We start from the raw sequence: 22,948 nt of genomic DNA, 5'->3' as shown, positions 1-22,948 counted from the left end.
TATAAATGTTTGTAATTAGTCACCATTGTTATTTCTGATATATTTGTTACCTTGTTGTGTATATGTGTTTTGGTTTTGTTTTCCTATATTTGTGCTTTCTTTATACATTTTGTTTAGTGGGTTATTCATTTTTTTATCTCAGTTATTTGTCACAGTAGTATTTCACATGCTGGAAAAAATAAAGTTAATTAAAAAAAGACAGAGGAACGGGGCGCAGAGAATCATTTCATAACTCAGATAGCTCACGATCAGCAGGTCAGATGTTAATATTCAGGTGGATGATGAAGATGAGGAGGACCACATACAGAATGTGGACACAGAGAGAAAGGATAGCTCCACCCCTTCATGCAGCTGTAGTGCCAAATACCAGACACAGAGAAGGAGTGGTGACAGATAGATAGGTAACTCCAGTGAAGAGAGGCAAAGAAGGAAATGTGTCTTTTTATTTTGTCTCGTATTGCAAATTTCTGCATTGAATTGAACAATAAAACACATTGGAATCAGTGTGCAAGGTTCCTGTGTAACATTTTTTCACAGACGACAGATTACAAAAAACATTTTTTGATTTTGATATTAACTTTTCCTTTAAGCCATACTTACACATACTAGGAAAAATATTTATTTGCATTCTTGCTGAGAGTTAGATGAGAGGATTGATACCATTCCAGACATTTTTTTTAACTACCTCTTGGCAAGAAAGCATATTTCCTGAAATGTCAAACTGTTCCTTTAAACAGATAATAATGCATGTTCTCATTATAGACAGTATTCAATATCCTCAGGACTTGGTTAATTTTTAAAAAAGGAAACAAATGTAATACATTCAATATTACGACTCAAACTGACCCACAGAACGATGTTAGCTGTAAGTAATATTAATTTATCTTGGTTTCCCCAAATACATTGTCCTGTGGAAAATTGTTGTTTTTTTCCAAAGTGGAGCAACATTAGGATTTTTAGACAAGGGCTGGACACAATAACTAGAGTTTTACCACAAAGGACATGACTTTTGAGGAAACAATTTGTGAGTCACAACAGTTTAATTTGGCATCAACCTGTTTCCAACACAACATCAGTCACCTATATTAGTTATATCCTAACATTGTTGTCACAAATGTTGGATTCCTGTGAGGAAATGCCAGAATTGTACATGTAAATTACAATACTGTTGTAGTTGGGCTATAGTTAACACAGAAAAACAAAAACAAACAGTACTCACTGTGAGAGAATTTTCACAGATAAAAATAGAAAAAAGAAAAGAAGCCAGCACTCACATATGTCCTTTTGGTAAATTTAATAAACCAACTTGGGTGGCGTTACCAGAAACACAGACGTTTCGACAGAAAGTCTTCTTCAGATAAAAATAGGCCTACATTTCACAGACCTGTTTCAGTTATATTCTATAAAAGTATTAAACCTCTTGGATTTTATAATGATGCATTAAGAACAGCACATTTGAGTCTACAACAATTAATTAATCTAGAATCATAAACATGGCTTTTATTATAGACCCTTCATGCTCACACAGGTGTTTCCAAGCGTTCAGATTTATGCTGTCTCATGTACTGTTCATACGTGTACCTGTAAGAAGTAATGCATGTACATAACCCATGTAATCATGGGCCAGTTATTCGTACATTACCCACGTAATCAGAAAGGCTGCGAGTAAGTAATCAATGCACTGATGGGATTGAAGAAGGAAGTAGTGTAAAGAGCATAAGTCCATCTAATGAGGCAGTTTGAGTTGGTGCATAGGCTACTGTTGGTCAGAGCATAGGACTTTCCCCCAGGAGACCGGTCGACCCTATCTCACTCTGAAGTGGTCAAAAACCACCACTTGGTCAGTGACATCCGGCGTCAGACACAGACGAAAAACGGTCACCATTATTGTTTAACAGACAACAACGAAAGTTAAGGCGGCGGAAGTTCAAGAAGGGCGAGTGGGAGGGGTGGTTGTTGGATGGGTCCAACAACCACAGACTTTCACCCAGGAGGCCAGTGTCCGTGTCCCGTAAGATTGTTAAAACCAAAAACTGTTCTTTCTTCCTACACCCAACCACATGCTTTTCTTGTCAAAACGTAACTATGTGCATTTGCTGTTGAAGAAAAAAGAAAAATCTGCATGTAAACGGCAAATTTCCTATGAAAATGTAAGTCTATCTTGAAAACAGACAATGCATGTAACAGGCAAACTTGACACAGTGTCCCAGAATGTCAACAACCAGTGCACCCAGGGTACGTTGCACGTTGTATCTTGATGTTGAAAGTCCATGACCTAACGTCGATATGTGGCGAGGTCAGAGTGAGAATGTGTTGGACCGGTGTTTGTGTCTCGAGTGAAACCAAGTGAACTTTGAGTTATTTTAAGGTATGTCATCACTATGTTTCTTTCCCTAAACCAAGCCCACATAACTTTACTTGTCTATACATAGTCTGCGAATCTTGACCCAACCTATGTAATGTATCTAAATAAGTAACGTGACAACAGTATTTGTGAGGCACCAATTGATTAGATATCATGTGAACTGTTGTATGAGGATACGTTGTGTGATTAGAGCTCTGCCTAGGTTGAAGGTGGGTAGAGCTACCCAGGGAACACAAAAGTCAGGTAGCGCTAATGCAACTTAACATTGCTTGGTCATCACCACAAAAGAATTTTAGGCAAACAGTTGGACTTCATGATCAGCATGGGGTTGGGTGGCAGGAGCTAAATGAAGGAGGAAGAAACAAGAGTAATGGATCGAAAACTTTGAATTTAGAATTGGTGGGACCTCAGGGAAGAGAAAGAAAATAAGTGGATTCATAGTCAGAGGGAATGGGAGAAAGAAACGTACATGGTGGGAATGAAGATTCAGGGTTTGAAAGAAGGGGGTGTGAAAAGCACATTATAGCAAGATGGATTGAGAAGGAAGAGGGAGAAGTTAAATTCAATGATATAAAACAATCTGGCTTTATAGTCGTCAAGGGCATGTTAAAGAGTCAGATGGAGAAAGTCTTGAGAGTCACACTTCTGGAGGGTGGGATGGATATGTACCTAGTGGTTTTCCACTTAGCACAAAAGCTCCAATAAAAGGTGTCGTTGATGGAGTCTGAAGCAGAGTGGATGCAAGGAGATTTAAGGAGTCTAAAGGGGTGACAAACAGCTTTAGAATTAAATGGTTTGACCATATAACTAATGTAAAGTTTGAGACTGAGTCTGCTATGCTTCACTTAGATTTGGAGTACTTGCCCGATAGTGTTTTTGGACCACGTGTCATACCCAGAAAGGCAAAATGTTCCCAAACAGCTACAGTCTAACAATTGTTGGAAGTTTGAGCATAGTCTGTTTGTGTGTGGGAGTGATTTTGCCCCATGTGGTAAATGTGGGAAGAATGAATTTGAAGGAGACTGTGAGAAAGAACCAGAGTGTCTACACTGCAAAGGGAATCATCCAATCAGCATGGGACGCTAACTGTCTAAAGGGAGTAAGGGAGACAGAAATAATCAGGGCTAGATCTAATAAAAGACATAAGTGTGAGGAAGTAGGTAAGACAAGGTATGGTGTGAGACAGGAAGGAGACAAATCAGACAGGAAGCACGAGGAATTGTGTTTTTTGAAAGGATCAGGTGAAGTTTTTGGCCTTTTTGGCAATAGTAATTAACTGTACTGTTGGAGCAGAAAGGGAATCTGAGGACATTGACATAATAATAATTGCAGCAAGAGATTTCTGGGTGTTGTGGAAGTTTCCAGAGAGGTTGAGCAGCAGCACTTGAAAAAAGCTTTTAGGCTCTCTCAAATGCCTAGAAAATAATTTAACTAATATAGCAGTAAGAATGGGTAGAAAGGTGTTATCATTGTTTTATGTAGTGAGTGGAGAATGCAGGTTAAATCCAGTAGATGGTGGAAATGCAATATTTTGGATGCTAATTGGCATTAAAAACAAAAGAAGAAGAAGGAGAAAAAATAATCTCGGGCATGTTCCTAATCACATACAATTTCTTTATACTTTTAGTAGGTACTGCAACTGCCCTTGAAAAGTATGCACTGTTGCATGCAGTATGCACACAATTGGGACGTACTACATTCTCGTAACATTACGCCCCGAACTTTGACCCTCTTCCTTTTATATCCGTCACCGTGGAGATAAAATGCCACTTACCGAGTTCACTAGCGGCAGAGATCAACCCGGAGAGATCTGCTGTTGTTACTTAGCAATGTATGTAGTTTAACTTTTAAGTTATAACTGCATAAATTGTAGATTCTACCATGTTGTATTTGCAACAGTGAAATTACATCTGCACTTCTCTGTCTGTCTGTTTTTTATTGTTATGTCCTGTTGTTAATTTATGAGTATTTTGTTCACTTAAACAATTAATATTCCTATTATTATTTGTCTGGTCATTAGTTACTTGAATGCGCTGTCATCTGTCACTGCGACTTCTGACAGCTGTTAAATAGCTGCCAGTCAAGCTGTCATCTGTTTGCAGCTCAGTCAATGTGACATATCGTCCGCTGCGCAGAGGATTGTGGGTCGGAACAGCCAGAAAAGCATGCTGGCTTGCATACTGCAAGATCAGACCAGATGTAGTAGAACATCCTGGTATATTTGGCATACTGCATTTGACCTATGTACTGGGATATACTAAATATTTTCCTGCATATTATATAGTATGGTAGTATGGGTACTGGGAGGCACAGCACTTTAATATAAGTGTCTGAAGAGTCCATTTTTTCCTAACTATAGAATAAACTATTAGTTGTCTATGATGTTGGGAGCAGTGAAAGAGTGAACAAGGGAGTAATTTCAGACACATTTCCAACAAATGATAAAAGGTGTAAGTTTGACAATTGCAACAGGAGAGTGAGCAGGAAATCAATGGGCCTTTTTTACAGCAGACATTTTGACTCATAATAATAATAATAATAATAATAATAATAATAACAAAAAAGGCATTACTAATGACAGTAACGATGGCTCTGTTCTATTTAGCTGCCAGGCTTTTAACCAAGAGACATGAACACATCACTCCAGTTTTAGCCTCTAAACACTGGCTCCCTGTATGTTTAAGAATATACTTTAAGATTTTACTGATTACTTTTAAGGCTCTTCATGGTTTCTCTCCTGGCTATAGCTCCAACCTCTTAGTGCCGTATACGCCAGGACATACTTTGAGGTCCTCAGGCAGAGGTCTTTTGTCTGCTCCAGAGGCCCAGCTGAAAGGGGACAGAATGTTTGCTGTCAGGGCCCGAGGCTCTGGAACAGTCTGCCCGAAGAAATCAGGTCGGCCAAGTCAGTGATGTCTTTCAAGTCCCTTCTTAAAACATACTTTTACTGGAGAGCCTTTCCTGATTTTTCTTGAATTTTGAATAAAGTTAAACTGCCTTTTATTTCCTCAGTCTTTATACACTAAAGTGTTTTATCAATTCTTTTAAAAGCTGTTGTTTTCATGTCTTGTCTGTTTTAATTATTGACAGGTAACGCACTTTGTAACTCTGTTTTGAAAAGCACTTTATAAATAAATATTATTATTATTTCTCTATTTATTCTTTTTTTCCAAGTGTCCCAGTAAGTTTCTATTTTCTATTTTTTTTTTAAATTCAAGTGTCCTAGGATGTCGCATTTTGATTTTATCGACACAAACTTTTGCACTTCAGCCAAGTGTAAAAACTCTTTTTATGTGCAAACTGAAAACACATGTAAAAAGAGATCGATATAAACAAACTCAGTAAGCCAGCATGCACAATTGGACTTTTAACAGCAGACTTTTTTTTTTTTTTTTTATCAGTTACTCACCCGTGTTTCTTGCACGTCTCCATGGTGAAAAAAGACGGACGGACAGACTACCACTGAAAAGTCAAAGCCACATACAATCAATATAGAGACTGGACTATTTGCTTTGAGCTCATTAAATGTTACTAGTTATGTCTGTTGTGAACCGTACATATGCCTAACCACCTCTCACTGGGATTGCTGGGAGATTTAGACAGTAGAATATATATTTTCCCAGTACTTTGCTAAATTAGTTTATCCTTATGGAACATGAAAATGAGGAAGAAGCAAAGGCTTCTCTTGCAGAAACAGCATTCATCTTTGGCTGCTGCACAACTAGCACTTTGTGGGGGAAAAATAGACTGGAACAAAGAGTAGACACAACATCCTTTCTGTACTGAATAGACTCAGAGGAGTCATCATCCCGTCAAATCAACTCTCCCCAACAAAGTCTATTGGCAGGAGCGGCAGAAAAGAAGAAAACAGGCATATGGACGAGACTTCAACAATGCTACAAAAGCATTTTGAATAATTACAAAACTGCTGTAGCAAACAAAATTTCGCAAACAGCAGCTCTATCGATCTCCGTCTGTTTCCCTCTCTGTGTCGGCTCCGTATGTGTCATGTGTCGTATTTAGTAACAGTAACACTGGTACACAGCAGGAGAGCAGAAATAAGCTCTATCTCTATCCCCTACCATTCTGTCTTCTGTGAGAGAAGACAGTCAAGCTATTTGCAGTTAAATTTGTTCCTAATCCTGATATGTGAAGGGGGAAAAAGTTGAAAGGAGTGTTTGAAGTGAGGCACATCTCTTTTCCATTGTATGAAATTTGTGATTCAGGAAGTGCAGTTGAAGGACAAAACAAAAACTGCTTGTGACAGATTTAGTGCAGATCACAAATACGGTAAATAGAAATCTTGAACGTGCAGTCAGCCTGGTCTCAGTCCCAGGGTGTCAAGAAATGCTGCTTGGTCAGTGGTATATCACATACTGATGTGCAATGCCCCCTTTAGCATGTGTATAAGATGCTACAGGTTTCAGTTAACTTCAGTGTAAACCCATCCACGTCACTATTAGATAGTTAGAGCAATTGATGTAAGGAGCAAGAAAGTCTGCTATGGTGGATGGGTCCAAAAAGTACAGGACTTTGACTTAGGAGACAGGTGTTCTTGTCTCATGTGAAACTAAAACTACATGTCAACATTGTGTTATTTTGTCACAAGTTGTTAAGTCGTGTGTCACGTGACTTGTCTAACAAGACTAATGTCAACCACAATGTTTTCCCAACACTAATCAAGTGGTTTTGTTGACCAAACCTATAACTGCTGACCCCCTGTGTCAAGATACAGTGCAAAAGGCTGCCCCATGACCTCTGCTTGAGTGTCAAAATATGATGGGTAGGGATGAGGTCACGTCAGTGAAGTACAGTGATGATCTTCACAGCTAGTGTCATGGCTCTGATTTAAACTCGAGTGGCATCATCAAATTAATAATTAATCTGTTTCCTGCTTTAAATTGAGCTTAAAGGCAGAGTTCACTCCAAAATAAAAAAAAATACATATCTTTCCTCCTACCTGTAGTGCTAATTATCTCACCAGATTATTTTGGTGTTAGGTAAAGAGTGTTGGAGATATCAGCCGTAGAGATGCCTGCCTTCTCTCAAATATAATAGAACTAGATGGCACCCGGCCTGTGGTGCTAAAAAGCACTAAAAAAGCATATGAAAAACTCAACAGCAATGTCTCTTTCCAGAAGACTTGATCCAGTTATGCAAGACAATGCACAGTGAGCAGTGAGCAGTTTCATGAAGGAACTATTTTCTTCCTACCAGACTACACCCGCCAACGTTATCACCGTGCAGGAGGTGCGCATCTACCGCTAGCGCACCTATCACAACTGAGCTAGCTAACTTTACAGCTCAGCTGAATAAGACACCATTAATGTTTACATATACAACCATATCATGTGCAGAGGGAAGCATGCATCTACCCATGGAGAGGAAGCTCCATGGGTAGATGCACATTAATGGTGGCACCCTCAGCTGAGCTGTAACATTAGCTAGCTCGGTGGTGCTAGGTGAGCTAGCAGTAGATGCATGCCTCCTTCTATGTGGTGACACAATTGGCGGATATAGTTTGGTTGGAAGAAAATAGTTCCTACATGAAACTGCTCACAACTGTGGATTGTCTTGAGTAACCAGGTCATGATTTCTGGAAAGAGACATTGCTGTTGAGTTTTTCCAATGTATTTTTTGGCACTTTGAGCACCACAAGCTGAGTGCCATCTAGTTCCATTATATTTCAGAGAAGGCAGACATGTCTACAGCTGATATCTCCAACACTCTGCAGCTCACACCAAAACAATCCAGACTGATAAATAGCACTACAGGTATGAGGAAAAGTATGTATTTTTGATTTTTGGATGTCCCTTTAATGTGCACTTGAACTGCAGACACTCTAAAGGCCTAGTCTAGTTATTCTATGACTGCATTTCACAAGTACTTCATGGCTAATTGGACCACTTGACATGGGAAAGTGCTAAAATCCCATGCCTTAACAACAGCTATACACAGAGCCCAGTTTTTTGGAGACTAGTTTATATTCTGCTTATTGACTTTGTGAACTTGCTTTGACCTCATTCCTTCAGGCAGCTCTGACAAAGAAACACACATGGGATACAACACTAAGTCGAGCCAATTTGACTCTACTTGTACGCTGTGTTACTTAAATTATTGCAATCCTCTGGTAGTCGACATGACTTGGATTTAGCTGCTGAGGCGTATGTCACAGTTGGCATTCATTTAGGGTACTTTATCACATCCGAGGCTGGCCAAAGGACACTTCTACAGTAGCACTCTCCTTCAATGGCTTTCCTTTTTATTGGAGCCAACCCCCAGCTCTCCACCCCCGCCCATGAGTAGTGTTTCAATAACAGGAAACAATCGGCCATCGTCTTTCATCACAGGTTGACGTTGGTTCCCGCTAGGTGCCACTGGGTCTCTGTGGTGCCAGCCAGCCAGCCAGCCCTCCGCAGTCTACAGCAGAGGGGAGAGAGAGAGAATAAAGTGTATGCGCCAGCTGACTCGTTTCCTTATTGTCCTCCAAGGGGGGGATCTGACGCATTCACTTGCAGCAGTAATATCCGAGACTGATACGAGATGAACAGAGGCCTGTCAGCCTTACAGAGTCATTAATGTACATTTACAATCCCAGAAGGCGTTTAATTGACGGGGCTTTCATTATAGAAACATTCCATTTGCAAAAGCATATCTCAACTTGCATATCTTTAACTTGCATGTAACAAAGTGCAATTAGGATTCACTTAAGGGGAAGATCCTGGTTAATTTGACATTGGAGCCACAGTGCTGCATGGAATTGTCTTTAACAGTCTGGAAAGGGATTGTTTCTGGGCTACTAGTTCTTTTTACTTTGGCCCAGCAGAAACAGAAGTATCATGTATGCATGCATGGGCTATACATGCAGGCATACTATATGTCTCTGACATGGTTTAATTTTTTTGTGCTGCCATGTACCCCAGAACATTTTCCATCTGATTTACTTTATTAATGTCAAGCCAACTAAAAAAATGACCCTTTTTTAAAGTAGGTGATACCAAACTGGTATGTGATATTCACGGCTGATTGCACATTACTGTCCTTGTAATTATGTCAGACTCTGCAGCTACAGTAAGTGCACACAATTATATAGCGTGCACACTATTTTTAGGTTCTTATCTGCCTTGGCCGAAGCCTTACAGAGAAGGTTACATTTGCGATTTGCTTAACAGCCAATTTCTATGGACTTTAGGTCTGTTTCAAAGAGTTAACCATTAGTTCTGCAGGTACAGGTGAAAAACATATTATTCTATTGATACCTATATGACAAATAAATAAATGTTTACTGAATATGGGCTGTTTTTCAGTATGGGTTCTATCTTATTCCTTTTAAAAAAGCTGAAAAGTGAATATAGCTTGCCATTCCCTTACTGCTGGGTCTTTGCAATGCTACTTTATTTTGATGTGATCATGCAGCATAGATGAGAAGATGATTTAAAATGAGAACTTCACAGGATGCCCAGCAGCTCACCTGATAGAGCAGGCACCCTGTGTAATAAGGCTTTGTCCCTGCCGCAGCGTTCAGTTCCAGCCCATGGCGCCCTGCTGCCAGTCATCCCCCTATGTCTCTTTCTTTTCATGTCAGTACTGTCTTATTGATTAAAAGCAAAATGCCTTTACAAAAAGATGAGAACGTCATAAAAAAATGTTCAACTCCTACACCAGTGATACATAATAAGAAGCCCTTGGGCAAAATCTGGCAAGTGACAGGGTGCCAGAGGAGGGTCGAACCCCACAACAGAGGTCCCACCTAGGCCCCAAATGTGCTCAAATACTAGAAATGCTACTCTGTACAACCGACTTGTGCGGGGCTTTTGCGACTGACCCCTGGCCACCTGTCATTTTACAAAAGTGGCGCCCACTTAAGTGTCCCTGTCCTACACATATGACCTCTGAAGAGAAACTTGGGTATTTTTCAACTTGGACCCTATTTTCCAATGTTTTGTGTCTCGGTGACTAAAAGGAACAATTTTTGAAATTGGTCCAGTAAAACGCTGCCACCAGCAAACATGAAATCGGCTGCAATAAGCACTAGGGGCGATATCACATCACCAAAGTGTGTATGTTTTTGCCACTGACAGAGTCTTATTGTTATTTTAAGTGTGGGACAACATTACAGAAAGGATCCCTACAGTATAAAAAAACATTTTTCCTTAACTTATTTGCTTGATCTGGTCTGTTTATTATTGTCTTCCTGCAACAGCGCAACCATCTCCAGAACTAGACTTCTCCTTGAGCAAGACTCAGGGTGCTGTACTTGACCTGCTTGGTTCGGTTCAATTGAACTCAAGTTTGTTTCCCCCCTGAGTGTGGTTCATTTGGGCAGGTGTGAGTACAGCAATCGCACTCGAGTGTGCACCAAAACAACCAGACGGAGACCTTCTTGAAGAGGTGGTCTTTGCTTTCTCATGTAAGGCATTTGATCTGGTCCGCTTGTAAATACTGCCGTGAGAACACAAACCAACTCTAGGCAATGATGCAACTTTGTAACAAAATTAGTCCTTAATTCAGACCAAAGCAAGCAAACACTAGGTCTGAAAGCACCCTAAGTCAGACAAAATAACAAACAGACCACATCAAAAGAAAGCTTTCTATAATGTTGTCAGACACTTGTAATAATAATCTAAGCTCGTCAGCCTCAAAAACAAGTACTTTTAGTGGACGTATGTTGATGGTGCACAATTGCCCCAAAGGATTACATTGCAACCCATTTCGCAGCTGCTGGCTGCAGGGTTCTCACTCAATACTGGGCCAGTCTCAAAAACTGTCTCAAGTGGTCACTTAGGCACAAAAACATGGGAAAATAGTGTCCAGCTTAAAAAATACACAAGTTTCCCTTTAGGTAAATTGTCACTTGCTCAGTTGTTTTGTGCTTGGCAGTTCAACTGGTCGTCTTCAAACTTAATTTGTTCTAGGTTAACTTCGGCTGTGATCCCTAAACTGCAGGACTGTAGATGAGTCCACGCATACAGCGAGACATCGGCTCATAATCTCCTCTCTCCCCCACGTTTACAGACATGTGTCTCTTTCTTTTTCTCTCTGCCGTACGTGATAAATAACACTGCCACCTCCTTTCTTCCCCTTTGTTTTGCACCTTTATTAGGTAAGAGCAGCATTCCTAGCATTCAAGCAGCATCCTCGATGGCTTTATGAAAGTGCTCACAGACGCCTTTTCTTGATTGACTTTCCGATAGACACATCCTGTCCCCCTTTAGAAGCCGTTTTCCTCTTCCTCATCCCCCACAGTGCGCTCATGAGCAGAGCTCTCCTTGGAGGCTAGTCCGGATACCTGTTGCAGTGTTTGCTCGGCCAGCTGGATGTGTGTATGCAAGTGTGAGGAAGGTGAGAGGTAAAGGAAGACCTGTTGATCATCATGGGCTCAAAGGAAAAGTTATAATAACAGTGGTGAAGTGCGGCCGTGGCAGCATGTCCTGTATCCTGTTGTGTCTACATGCTCCTGCACCTTGACCATGATGTCTGGATAGCGAAGCGTTTCCTTTTTCAACCATGACGCATTGTCAAAGTCCCTTGTTAGTGCGTGTGTGTACATGTTTGTGCAGGATTACTTCCAAAATCAATCCATCAAAAAGCAGTTGTAAAGGACTGCATGTTGCACTGGCATTTTTTAAATGTTCAAACACAGTCACAGCTCGTAAACTAATTCATTTTTCCCATATACTTTAATTTTCTTACTTTTTTTAATATATCACTTTATAGACACCTGTTACATGTGTTCATCTTCATGAAAAAAGTAAACCGTTTCTGTGCTTTAAATATAGTTGTAAATGGATTAATATAAAATAATGTATGAAGTCCATGGTGGCTGAGAAATTTTAAAAGGTCTGTGTATTTACATGAAGACAGAGTTTCACCAGTTTGCACACAGTGGGTGATCTCTGCTGTTGTTCGGTGGCACAATTATAAAGGACCCTATAATTTTCTCATAGACTCCGGACTCTATATGGCAGGGTTAAAGCGAGGAACAAAAACATTATGTAAAGTGCATGTTTGTCCCCAGAGTGGTGCCTTAAAGGTTAGGAGACGGTAACGTTGACACCTTCTGCGTACAGCACCTTTTGAGATGCCACTTGGATGCATCCACATACATGTTCAGCACAGAATGGAAGCAAGACTTACATAAAGAAACTGATTTCCAGACGCTACTTTTAAGCATTTTCACTGTTGTGTGTGAGCTTAAACTTATAGATTCCTATTGCTGGAGTAGGAGTAGAGTTAAGGCATCTTTGATCCTTAATGGCCTTCTTTTTTTAAACCAAGATGAGTGGGAAGGGGATTATTTCTGTTGCTGTTCATGTTATGTCCTTATGAAATTGAGACTGATAAAATAAAATTAAAAAAAAATAAAAAATAAAACAACAACAACCAGACACAGCTCATCTAGTTATGTTGTTTTACTACAGTGCATCAATAGCCTTGGAGACTTGGGAGAAGACCTCATCCACTGTCAGCTCAGAGTCGACCTAGGATATGTAGAATATATGTTAGATTTTACACACAATTCACAGTTTATTCAAAGGTTCAGTGTGAAGGATTTAGCGGGATATATTGGCCAAATGGAATATATTAAGTGTTTTTTTGTGTATACCATAAAACTTAAATTAAAAGCCTAGTACCAATTAAATGCCCAGTCCCTTTTACTTGTCCGGTGTTGCTACACATTTTGACTGTCTCAATTAAATGCCTGGTCTGTCCATTCCTTGACTACCCTGTAAGTTATTTATATTCCTTTAGTCCATAAGGGTCCTCAGATCAAAAGAATCAAAGGGTTTGTCATAAAAATGAATCCAAGTTGTTAGTATTGTTTCAACAGGATGGGGTTGTGTCGGAACGCCGGGTGACATAATCCTCAACTGTCGTAACTCTCTTTCTCTGATCTGTCGGAGCTAGATCAAATGAATGAGTCAGAATTGGTATGTCATAAGTCCCAAATATAAGCCCATTGATTTCAATGATTTAAGCAAATAATAGCCTGGGCTATTAATTGAAGTTTTACGGTAATCACCTGACAATAAGAATCATGGTGTTTTCAGTACTTTGGATGTGTTTATCTATATAGGGACTGGGTCATCACTGACGGAGTCTGGGTTTTTACTGGTTTTAATCACCTAAGGCCTGCACCAAGAAGCCAATTCACCATACTCTGGATATATTTTCATTATCTGGCTCTCACTGACCCAAGCGTTGACTGTCTGGATAATCGCTATCATGGAGCTGCTTACCAAGTAGCTCAGTCAACTCAGGGTTTTCCTCTCCTGCCACACTTGAAAGAGGCGGGGTTGTTAATCACAAGCAGCATCAACAGAACCATGAATGAAGTAGCCTATGAAACTGTTCTATTAATGGGACAGCAAACAGTCATATTCATCAGAGTGTAATGTTGTCTATAAGGACTAGAAATGATTTCCAATATTAAAAGTTGGCCATGGCTTAATAAAGGTTTAGATATTATTGCATATGAAATAAGACAAAGTGAGTATTTTTACTATTTAGTTTGAAAATGAAGAAATCACTTTAAAGTGATGCCAGGCTGTTTCTGCTACTGAAGTTAAGAGTGGAAAAGTAGCCCGGTATCACAAGATCCTTCTGACTGAAGAGCTGCATAAACAACAACAGGAGCCAATTAATAGTGAGAGGATTTTTTCTTGTAATATAATATAATCTGTCTTTTTTTATTTCCAGTTTTCATCACACAGGTGTCTCATTAATTTGAGCTGTAGCGATAGAATCCAAGAATAAAACAGCCACACTGTCAGCTGTCACTCTGGGGATAAAGTAAACTTTGCATAAATTAAAATGCAGGCAAAAATCATCATAATGTGTTGAGTGTTGTAAACGATCCCTCTGTTTGTAGAGGCTCTGTTTTAAATCCAGAGTGAGAATAGAAAACTGGAACAATGAAAATGTCACTCCAGACCTTTGTCCATGTCGGGATATTTTTTTCTTCAGTGATCCGATTGGTCAGAGGTTGGGATGTTGACAGGTTGTAATTCAATACTCTGAAGTTAACCTGCTCCGGAGAAGGTTAGCTGTTCAGCATAAGTTACCATGGTGATTTAATCCTGGTAAAAAGTGAACCAGTTTAGTTACCTCACTAACCCCAAATCCTGCTTCATAGTACAGGCCTCTGGTCTGTTTCTTTTGGAGAGGAAGAGATCTCTATAGATAATTTGGCTGCTAAAAAACTCCCGAAAAAATGAACACTAAAGGAATCCTCACCAGGAGTTCACACTTGGCACATGGGAGAAGTTTCAGTTGGTTGCAATCTGCAGTCCTCACCACTAGATGCCGCTAAATCCCACACACTGCTCCTTTAAAATGTTAACTATCAGAGCATTCATACGCACCTTCCTGACAATGCCACGGCCCTCGTAATAGGCGATGACTGGCTCAGTTGCTTTGTAATACAAGTCCAGGCGCTTCTTGATGGTCTCCTCGTTGTCATCAGAACGGCCACTGGTCTCACCGCGCTTCACAAGCCTCTTGACCATGGTGTCTCCTTTGGCATCAACGTACAGCAGCATGCAGGGTTTGCCGATCTGGGATCAAAGATTTGCTCATTTAAGGTTTTTTTTTTTTCCATTAATATGCCGGGATGAGTTATAGATCAACACCTCGTGCCCCCTCCTACCTTCTTCTCGAACTCCTCGCCCTGCTTCACCTCACGGGGGTAGCCATCAATAAGGTAGCCCTTGGAGACATCAGCCTTGGCGATCATGGCATCCTTAATCATGTCTAAGACTGTGTCCTGAAAGTACACCCAAGACATTACGATCAACCTTCACAATGACATGGCACTTCTGACAGAAAATACACCCCGTTGACAATTTATTATACTGACAGGTCTTTATTATTTTGTCCTCCCTGCTAATATCAGTGAGAGCAGGCTAAATAACAGAAACACTTCTCTGTGTAACGCAACGCGGTTCAAGAACACCAAAAGCTACCTCCTCCAAACTGAATCAACACCTCTCGAAAACTGTATCGACCCTCTTACCAGGGGCACAAGCTCTCCCTTCTGCATGATGGCCTGGAGCTGCTTGCCCCTCTCAGAGCCAGAAGCCACCTCAGCACGGAGCAGATCCCCAGAGGACAGGTGGGTGTAGCCATACTTTGCGACTATCTTCTCACACTGGGTGCCCTTTCCGGAGCCAGGCCCACCTGAAAAATAACACAAAGAGCAATGGTTTAGCATGAGGGAGAAAGCTGTTTAAATGTGTTGTGTTGCAAAATAAGACAATATTTCCAGTAATTGTACTCACCAACAACAAAGATGATCTTAGCATCTTTAATTTTGTCTGAAATGAGCATGTATAAAAAAGGTTATGAGTCCATACATGACATACTTAACAACTTTACTTCTGATCTAAACAACAATAAATCACTAGTAAAAATAATTTTGGAACAAACCATCTCGACATTCAAAGGTAGAGGTAAGGCCTTCAGTGGAATCGGCGATACACACATTTCCCATTTTGTAGTTGCAGGTCACAGTGTCGCCTGGTCCAAGAGCCTGTTTTGAATGTGCTTGCTTTGCTGTAGCTTTGTGGTATAACTCAAACAGTGTTGCTATGGCAACTGTTGTCCCCAGAGAATGTTATTTAGCCAGGTATAACTGGGGAACTACAGGACATAATAATGTGTGCAGCTATATCATCAAATAATAATCATACAGTGTTGTGGTTACAGTATTTAAATGTAACCTCATAACAATCATGTGAGTGCAGGGTCTTCAAATGTAAATGCAAGCCCTCCACTGTATTCTCAAAAACACCCAGGAGAGGGCAGTAGAGTGTAAGAAAACACCACAAGTCTGCCTCTGACTCATTGGAGCTCCACACATCATCAACCATCATCAATCACTCTCATACATGATATATTATTTACCTGCCATTGTGTTGCGTTAGATGAGGGTTTTCCTTCAACTAAAAGACAGAAAAGGACACAGAAATAGAAGTAAATAACATATATTTCGACAAACACAGACAGTATAAGGGAATTTGTGTAGGTTATGCTTTTGCTTGACACTTTTAACTCACACAAAATGCCAGACAAATCAGCCAGCTTGGTGGAGAGGGCTGACTCTAAGGTCTGGACCTAGGCAGCTTTCTCCAGGGAGTCTATAATTGGATTATTGGATGGTAAACTAACCTTCTGTATTTCTTGAAAAGTTTGGGGTCACTGTCACAGTCAGAAAAGGCAAGTGAAACTTTGTTGACCATGTTTTTATTTAATCAGATATTAAAGGTCCAGTGTGTAGGATTTATGGGGATATATTTTACAGTAATGGAATACAATATAAAAAGTATGTTTTCTTAAGTGTATAGTTCCCTGAAAATAAAAATTTGTGTTTTTGTTACTGTAGAATGAGCCATTTATATTTACATAGGAAGCTGTTCCCTCTCCATGGAGATCACCATGAGGCACTGCCACCTTTATACAGCAGCAAAGGACGGTCAAACGAAACACTGGCTCTAGATAGAACCCTTAGGATTTTTGCTTGATGGGAGAAACTTTGACCCATGCTTACGAATATTGTGGAGACGGGAAATTAGCATTGCAGATGGTGAGGTGGAAGCCTGATTGTAGAAACTGTCGAATATTTTTTGGCGCACACTATTTTTGGTTTTTGTCTATACGTACATTTTCAGGCTGGATCCTATGCATTATTTTATAAATTAGACCCCTAGTCCATTTGTTTTGGAGAGGAAGAGACCCTGCAGATAATTTCCCAGGAAAAACCTCCCCAATGATGAACACTGTAGGAATCCTAACTGGGAGTTTACGCTTGGCACACAGATGAAATTTCAGCCGGTTGCAGTCTGCAATCCTCAACGCTAGATGGCGCTTAATCCTACACACTGCTCCTTTAACTTCTGACTCTCCAAATAAATAAAAGCATCTAAGTGTGTTATCCATTAAGAGAATTAGTGCAGTATTAATGTAGATGATGATCTGTAGAAGGAGCTGGTTATAGTATTCATATTGCTGGTAATGTTATTGTCAGTGTTCACATTTGCATCCAAGTATGAGTAACTGGAGCAGTAAGTCTTTATTAACAGACACTCTGCGATGTGGTCGCACTTAACTTCCAGATAGCATGACAGTGCTAAGTAGCTGTACAGTGTGTCTCATGTCTGATAAAATGTTGCAACCTCAACTTTTAATTGTGGCAGGAAATGCTTATGAATTCAGTGTGAAAGAGCACTGAACATATCTGAAGAAGACAACAGTCGTTTCCTGTTTTGACTTCTGTTATAGCCGACTTATGGACACAAGAATGAGGAAGGAGGCCGGGGCAGTCACTGGGGCTGACATGTGTAAATAGATATCTTCAAGTAGCTGCTTGCCTGTGTCATGTGCCTGGGGTTGAAAACAAGTGTGTTTGAAAGAACTGGCTCAACAGGTGCAGCGTAGGCCAAAATAGCCATCTCGTTCGGCATCTGCATAGAAGTTCTCGATGGGCCAAATGTAAAGGTGCCTCGACTGAAATTCAGCTCTCGCTTTTGCATGTATTTTAAATACAGCTCCTTCCCACTGTTTGGATTGAAGGTGGAATCAGAAAGCCACCTGTAAACGTGTAGAATGCGGATTACATCACAGTGATATTCATCTTTCCATTCAGTATGTCAACGGGTTACTTAGGTCACAGACATGTGCACACTATGTTCATCAGGAAATCTGAGAAGCTGCCAGTTTAGTGAAAACAGATTTATGACAAGGAGCAAAGGTCTGATTTCTTAGGTTACGTGGTGAGGCCCAAGCTTGGATTTAAGTATCTTGGCATGGTCACCAGGACAGAAAAGAACATGCCGCACACAAAAATCATCAGTAGGGTAAAAACATTTTGAGTATAGTCGTAGAATATAAGACTTATTCTCTGGGTGGGTAATCCAACACCCTGCATACCTGGGGGGTTATTAGATTAGATTTAACAAGACTTGAATTTGACCTTGAGACAATGTGGCTGTTTGCTCACTGCCACATGCCTGCTGCTCAAACAAATACACCACTATAGCACTGGATTGATAATAAGCTTTACGAAATGTGGGGCACTGTGATATGAGCTGCTTCATTGTAGCTAAACTGTAGCAAAGGAAAAAATATAGTTTAACTGTATAACGGCAAATGAAATATCTTTATATTTCTGGAGCTGACACGTGTTTCCCGGTTCACCATTGAGCTATATTTTAGCAGAGGATACACCAAAGCTCCAAATGCTACCAGCTTGTTCTCTGATTCTCACATGCACCACTCCTCAGCCCCGGTGGTGCTGCTTCTCAGGTGTCCAGTTTTATGTCAGCCGCCATTAACCCTGTGGTCAGTGTAAATGTCACCCAGAGGCCGGCATCTGAGTCAGCACAGAGCCTGTTTGGGAATCCCTCTCTGGCCTATTATGGTACCGTCTTCTGGGTCCCCTGCTTCTTTGGCACGCAGAGGTGTTCTGGCTCTAATATGGTGCAAACAGCATTACATGGTTCTTGGTGTGTGGGTAAAGCACTTAATACTGTGTGGAATTGTGGAACAGGCACCTACTGCTTAGTGAAACATTGCATGGCTTCACTGCAGTGTGATTTTGCTAATACATTACCCAACACAGGCTGTATCAGTGTTGGAGATAGATGTGGCAAGATGTTTGAGCAGAACTTTTGTCATTATGTAGACAAAGGCCCTTGAATGTGCTGTAGGCTAGGATCCATTTTGTTCCCCTTAACATGCATGAATAATGTAACACCATGCAACTAAGTGCGCTGTTAATGCAAGACGTAACCTAATACACTCAGACACTTTGAACATGTGACTTTTGTAATTCTACCCTTGAACTGAAATTTAGCGATACTGGAACCACACCACCCCCACTCCAGTTTCTGTCACCCATCCCACCCTCATGTCTTATTACTGTTTTTTACCCTGCTAAAAAAAGACTCAGCTGTTAAGGGATAGCGTGTCAACCATTCTCAAAAAGCACATGGGGGTGAAGCTTTCACTGACTGCACGCAGAGGCAGGGCTGGAACCAGACGTTATAAACATCTGGGGCTCAGGCCAAACCTGGGGGGTCCGGGGGCATGCTCCCTCCAACAAGTTTTCGTCCCATTGACAGCAGCTATTTTTCCAAAGAAATTAAGATAACACAACAAATGTTGAGGTATATGGGTGACATAGGCCTGGTGCCACAATCCCCCACCCATTCAATAAAAGCATACATAAGGAAAATGGTAGAGTTGGGTGTATGTGGAGTACTGGAGTAGGGTTAGGGTTAGGGTTAGGAAATTAAAGGCAAAGCCATCCGGGGCGCAGTACAAAGACTAGAGGAAGACAAAATTTGGGAAGCTTGTCTGGGGTGCCAAATGCACTCGGTCCGGCACTGTGTTGGGGACTAATTTTCGCTCCCACTACCTCAAAAAGAGGCAAAAATGGAGTGATGCTATTATTTTTAGGGTAGGAATTTGACAGTGACAGCAATACTGACCTTGAAACCCTTCTATGTTGTACAATGCTGGACTACAGTTCACTGAATGATTGTTTTAGCTGACAGATCTGTTGCATTTAAATCCATACCATAATAATCTGTGCTGTTAATGTGGTCAGGAGCATGGCACCAAATTTTGGGCCCTATGCATAAGCAGTCTATGTGGGCCCCTTGCTCCTCCTCTCTTGATCCATGTCTCTTTCATGCACCCTTCGAATTGTTTTTCTCACAGTCAGTTTGCTTTCGTTTCTTTTTCTTTCTTTCTTTCCTTTCATTTTTCTTTAACCTCAGTTTCCCTTTTTTTGAGGAAAGACATGACAGTGTACGTTGGTGCTCCAGCACCATAGGCAGTGACTCACTTAGCTCTAGCTGCATTTAGAGACGAATTCTAGTGCAGGGGTGGACTGAACCATTTTGCACTTTTATGGGGTGAGAGGGGTCTCAGACAATCTCCACTATGATTTAATAAAAACTTCAGTCGTTCAACCAATTTATTCAGCTTATTTTAATTTAGTTATTGCACTAAGTACTTAGAGAAGAAGAAGAAGAAAAAAAAAGGAGACTAAACCAAACTTTTTATCCGATTTTTTTGAGGACTCCCTCCAATTGGGGCCCGGGGTAATCAGTCTCACTTTTCCCCCCACTACAAACGCCCCTGAATGTAGTCCTCAATACTCTGAATACTACTAACAGTAGAATGGTATATTAGATTTCTTTAGGGAATACACTGAATCATTGTGACGTTGTAGCAACAATCACTTCCAGGTAACAACTGGCAATTGATTTCAGTTGTGGAGTTATGGTATATCGGCAAACTTGTTTATTTCTGTTGTTATTTTCACCCGTAACTGTAATGCTTAAATATATATACTCGACTGTGGTACTTTCCTAGTGTCTTTGATAAACCAAAACTATTGTCACAGACACTGAGATATGTACTCCTGTATTTTAGCCACCGAATAGATATCAATATCAGTGTACGTGTTCGCTATATTTGAAATATTTTCTCTGCTTTACCCTACACACTAACCAACTGAAGCAGTGGTAGACCAGCAACTCCTGTTCTGCAAAGTCACGTTATGCAAATGACTGTTTGTGTCAGTGAAGTCTGGTGGCTTTGAGATAATGGCTTCAGTTACTTTTTGGGAAAAGCTGTCTAACAGCAAGTTTAAGTGGTGAGAATATTCTAAATACAGTGTACACTTGCACTGATAGTGATCTTTTAAGGTAGGTTTTTTTTTAAGTAGCTTTAAATTAAGTAATTGAGGCAGCATCTGATTTTAATGTACATGACACAGGGGTTTTTTATAACCTCAACGAACATTATGATTCAGCCTATAGTAGTAGGATGAACAACATGGAACATGTGATGATCTGAATGACACAAGGTTGAAGTTATGTTAAGAGCCTAAAAGATTCATTTTGAGAAAACATTTGGGGCTGGTTCCTCAAAGCCAGTTGCTCCACCTCTGCTTATAAGCAACAGGAGTGAAAACAAAGTGCTGAGAACATAATCCATGAGTGCATTCTCTCTGTGTACCGCTGGTTACTAAGGCACGCTGCAAATTAATTGAGCGTACTGTCCCTTTAAGGGAAACAGGGGACCCTTTGACGTCAGTGCAGTGTGAGATATTCCATGATGTTTGTGAAAGGATGGAGCGAGATCATTTCTGTGTGAGCTGAGGCTGTCGTGGACGTGTTTGTGTTCCAAATTGCGAGCTTTGTTTCACTTTAATGTGTGTAACCTACTCAAAAGAATCAATAGCACTCAGCCACTAATCAGCTGTTAATGACCATCACTGGGGCTGAAAGCATGGCAGTGGACTTAAAAGGCTCCAGCAGCCTGTATGAAAATGGCCTTAAATAGGAGTAGATGGAGGGAAATGTTTACGTGTTATCAGAGTGAAGGCAGGATGTAATCACTGATGGCTGATTTTGATTATTTTTTAGCAAAACAATTATGTCATTCAGTGAGTGCCATCACTGTCAATGTCACACAAGAACTACATGCCTCTGCACTATGCAGAAATGTCTGATCTCCTCACAATGTCAACCATTTTACACAGTGTGACTGACCAGTGTCTCCAGAAACCAGATGACAGCTCACCATTACAGCCCCTGTTATTCTCTCTCCATCCCAACAAACAGCCCAGCCCACTCTTGCCTGCCCACACTCTTTCTCTCTGACATCTCTGTATCCGTCACTCCCCTCCGACAAAGTTAGACCCACTCCCTGTCATTTCATGCTTCCTCTATGGAGCCTTTGTCCTCTGTACTGACCTCTCTTTTTCGCGCTGTGGCTCTAGATCCCAGTGCAAGGGGCTGCCGTCCCTGGATCCCCGTGTGTGTGTGTGTCTGCACAGTTCCTACTGCACGGCAGCCCTCCCTCCCCCTTGCTATGCCTTTTTATAGCTCAGCTGAGCCTGCTCAGGCTGCACTGCATTCTGGGTAAGAGGGAGGAAGCACAGAGAAGGAAAAGGAGGGAGGGAGGGAGAGGAGGGATGATGGACAGGAGGAGGCAGGGGTGAAATTAGAGGCAGAGGGAGAGGAGGGGAGGGCTGTGGCAGAATGCACCACTGTGAGTTTCTTTTGAACTTAAAATTTTGGGCCATGCTTATTATATGACAAATATTAGCATGTGTGTCAGTGTCATAATTATAATAGTGCAGGGTTTGTCATTACTGACAGTAATAAAACTGGAATTAAACAATTTATTGTGAAAGAAAATGTGCTAAATTGGACATAAGAAGCATGCATTTGGTTCATGACTGCATCATCAGGATAAAAAGTATTAAGTCACATTTGTCAACATGTATCTTTGTGTTTTAATCAGTTATTATTGCATTACCATTGAATCATAGTGATGCAGCCCAACTGGGAGTTAAGCAACAAGTTTGATCAGCCCTTTGTACATTGTTCCTGCAAAGATAAGAGGAAATCCAATCACTGATTGTGTTCTAAGTGGGTCTGGGACTAGTTTTCCAGGGTACTGAATGTGAAGCTATTCCTGTGCTGTAGAGGTCAGTGCTACTCGTGTAGCTTTCTAAGATTAATGTGTGCAAACTTTTTTTTTTTTTAATGCCAAAACTAAATA

The 22,948-nt window shown here is 40.8% G+C and overlaps 1 protein-coding gene across 1 annotated transcript; it reads right to left on the bottom strand.

Annotated features, from left to right (window-relative positions):
• Positions 1–12,762: 12,762 nt before the first annotated feature.
• ak1 (adenylate kinase 1) lies at positions 12,763–22,278 on the bottom strand. The gene is made up of 7 exons (XM_049604575.1): positions 22,135–22,278; positions 16,271–16,308; positions 15,646–15,681; positions 15,381–15,544; positions 15,015–15,131; positions 14,731–14,922; positions 12,763–12,846 (listed from the first exon to the last, which is right to left on the bottom strand). The coding sequence occupies exons 2-7, from the start codon at positions 16,275–16,277 to the stop codon at positions 12,781–12,783; spliced, it is 582 nt and encodes a 193-aa protein (XP_049460532.1). The 5' UTR covers positions 16,278–16,308; positions 22,135–22,278; the 3' UTR covers positions 12,763–12,780.
• Positions 22,279–22,948: the final 670 nt, after the last annotated feature.

This window comes from Epinephelus fuscoguttatus, linkage group LG18 (genome assembly GCF_011397635.1).
Source record: "Epinephelus fuscoguttatus linkage group LG18, E.fuscoguttatus.final_Chr_v1".
Classification (NCBI taxonomy): domain Eukaryota; kingdom Metazoa; phylum Chordata; class Actinopteri; order Perciformes; family Serranidae; genus Epinephelus; species Epinephelus fuscoguttatus.
Note: the sequence above shows the minus strand (reverse complement) of the source record. Positions and strands in the feature narration are given on the sequence as shown.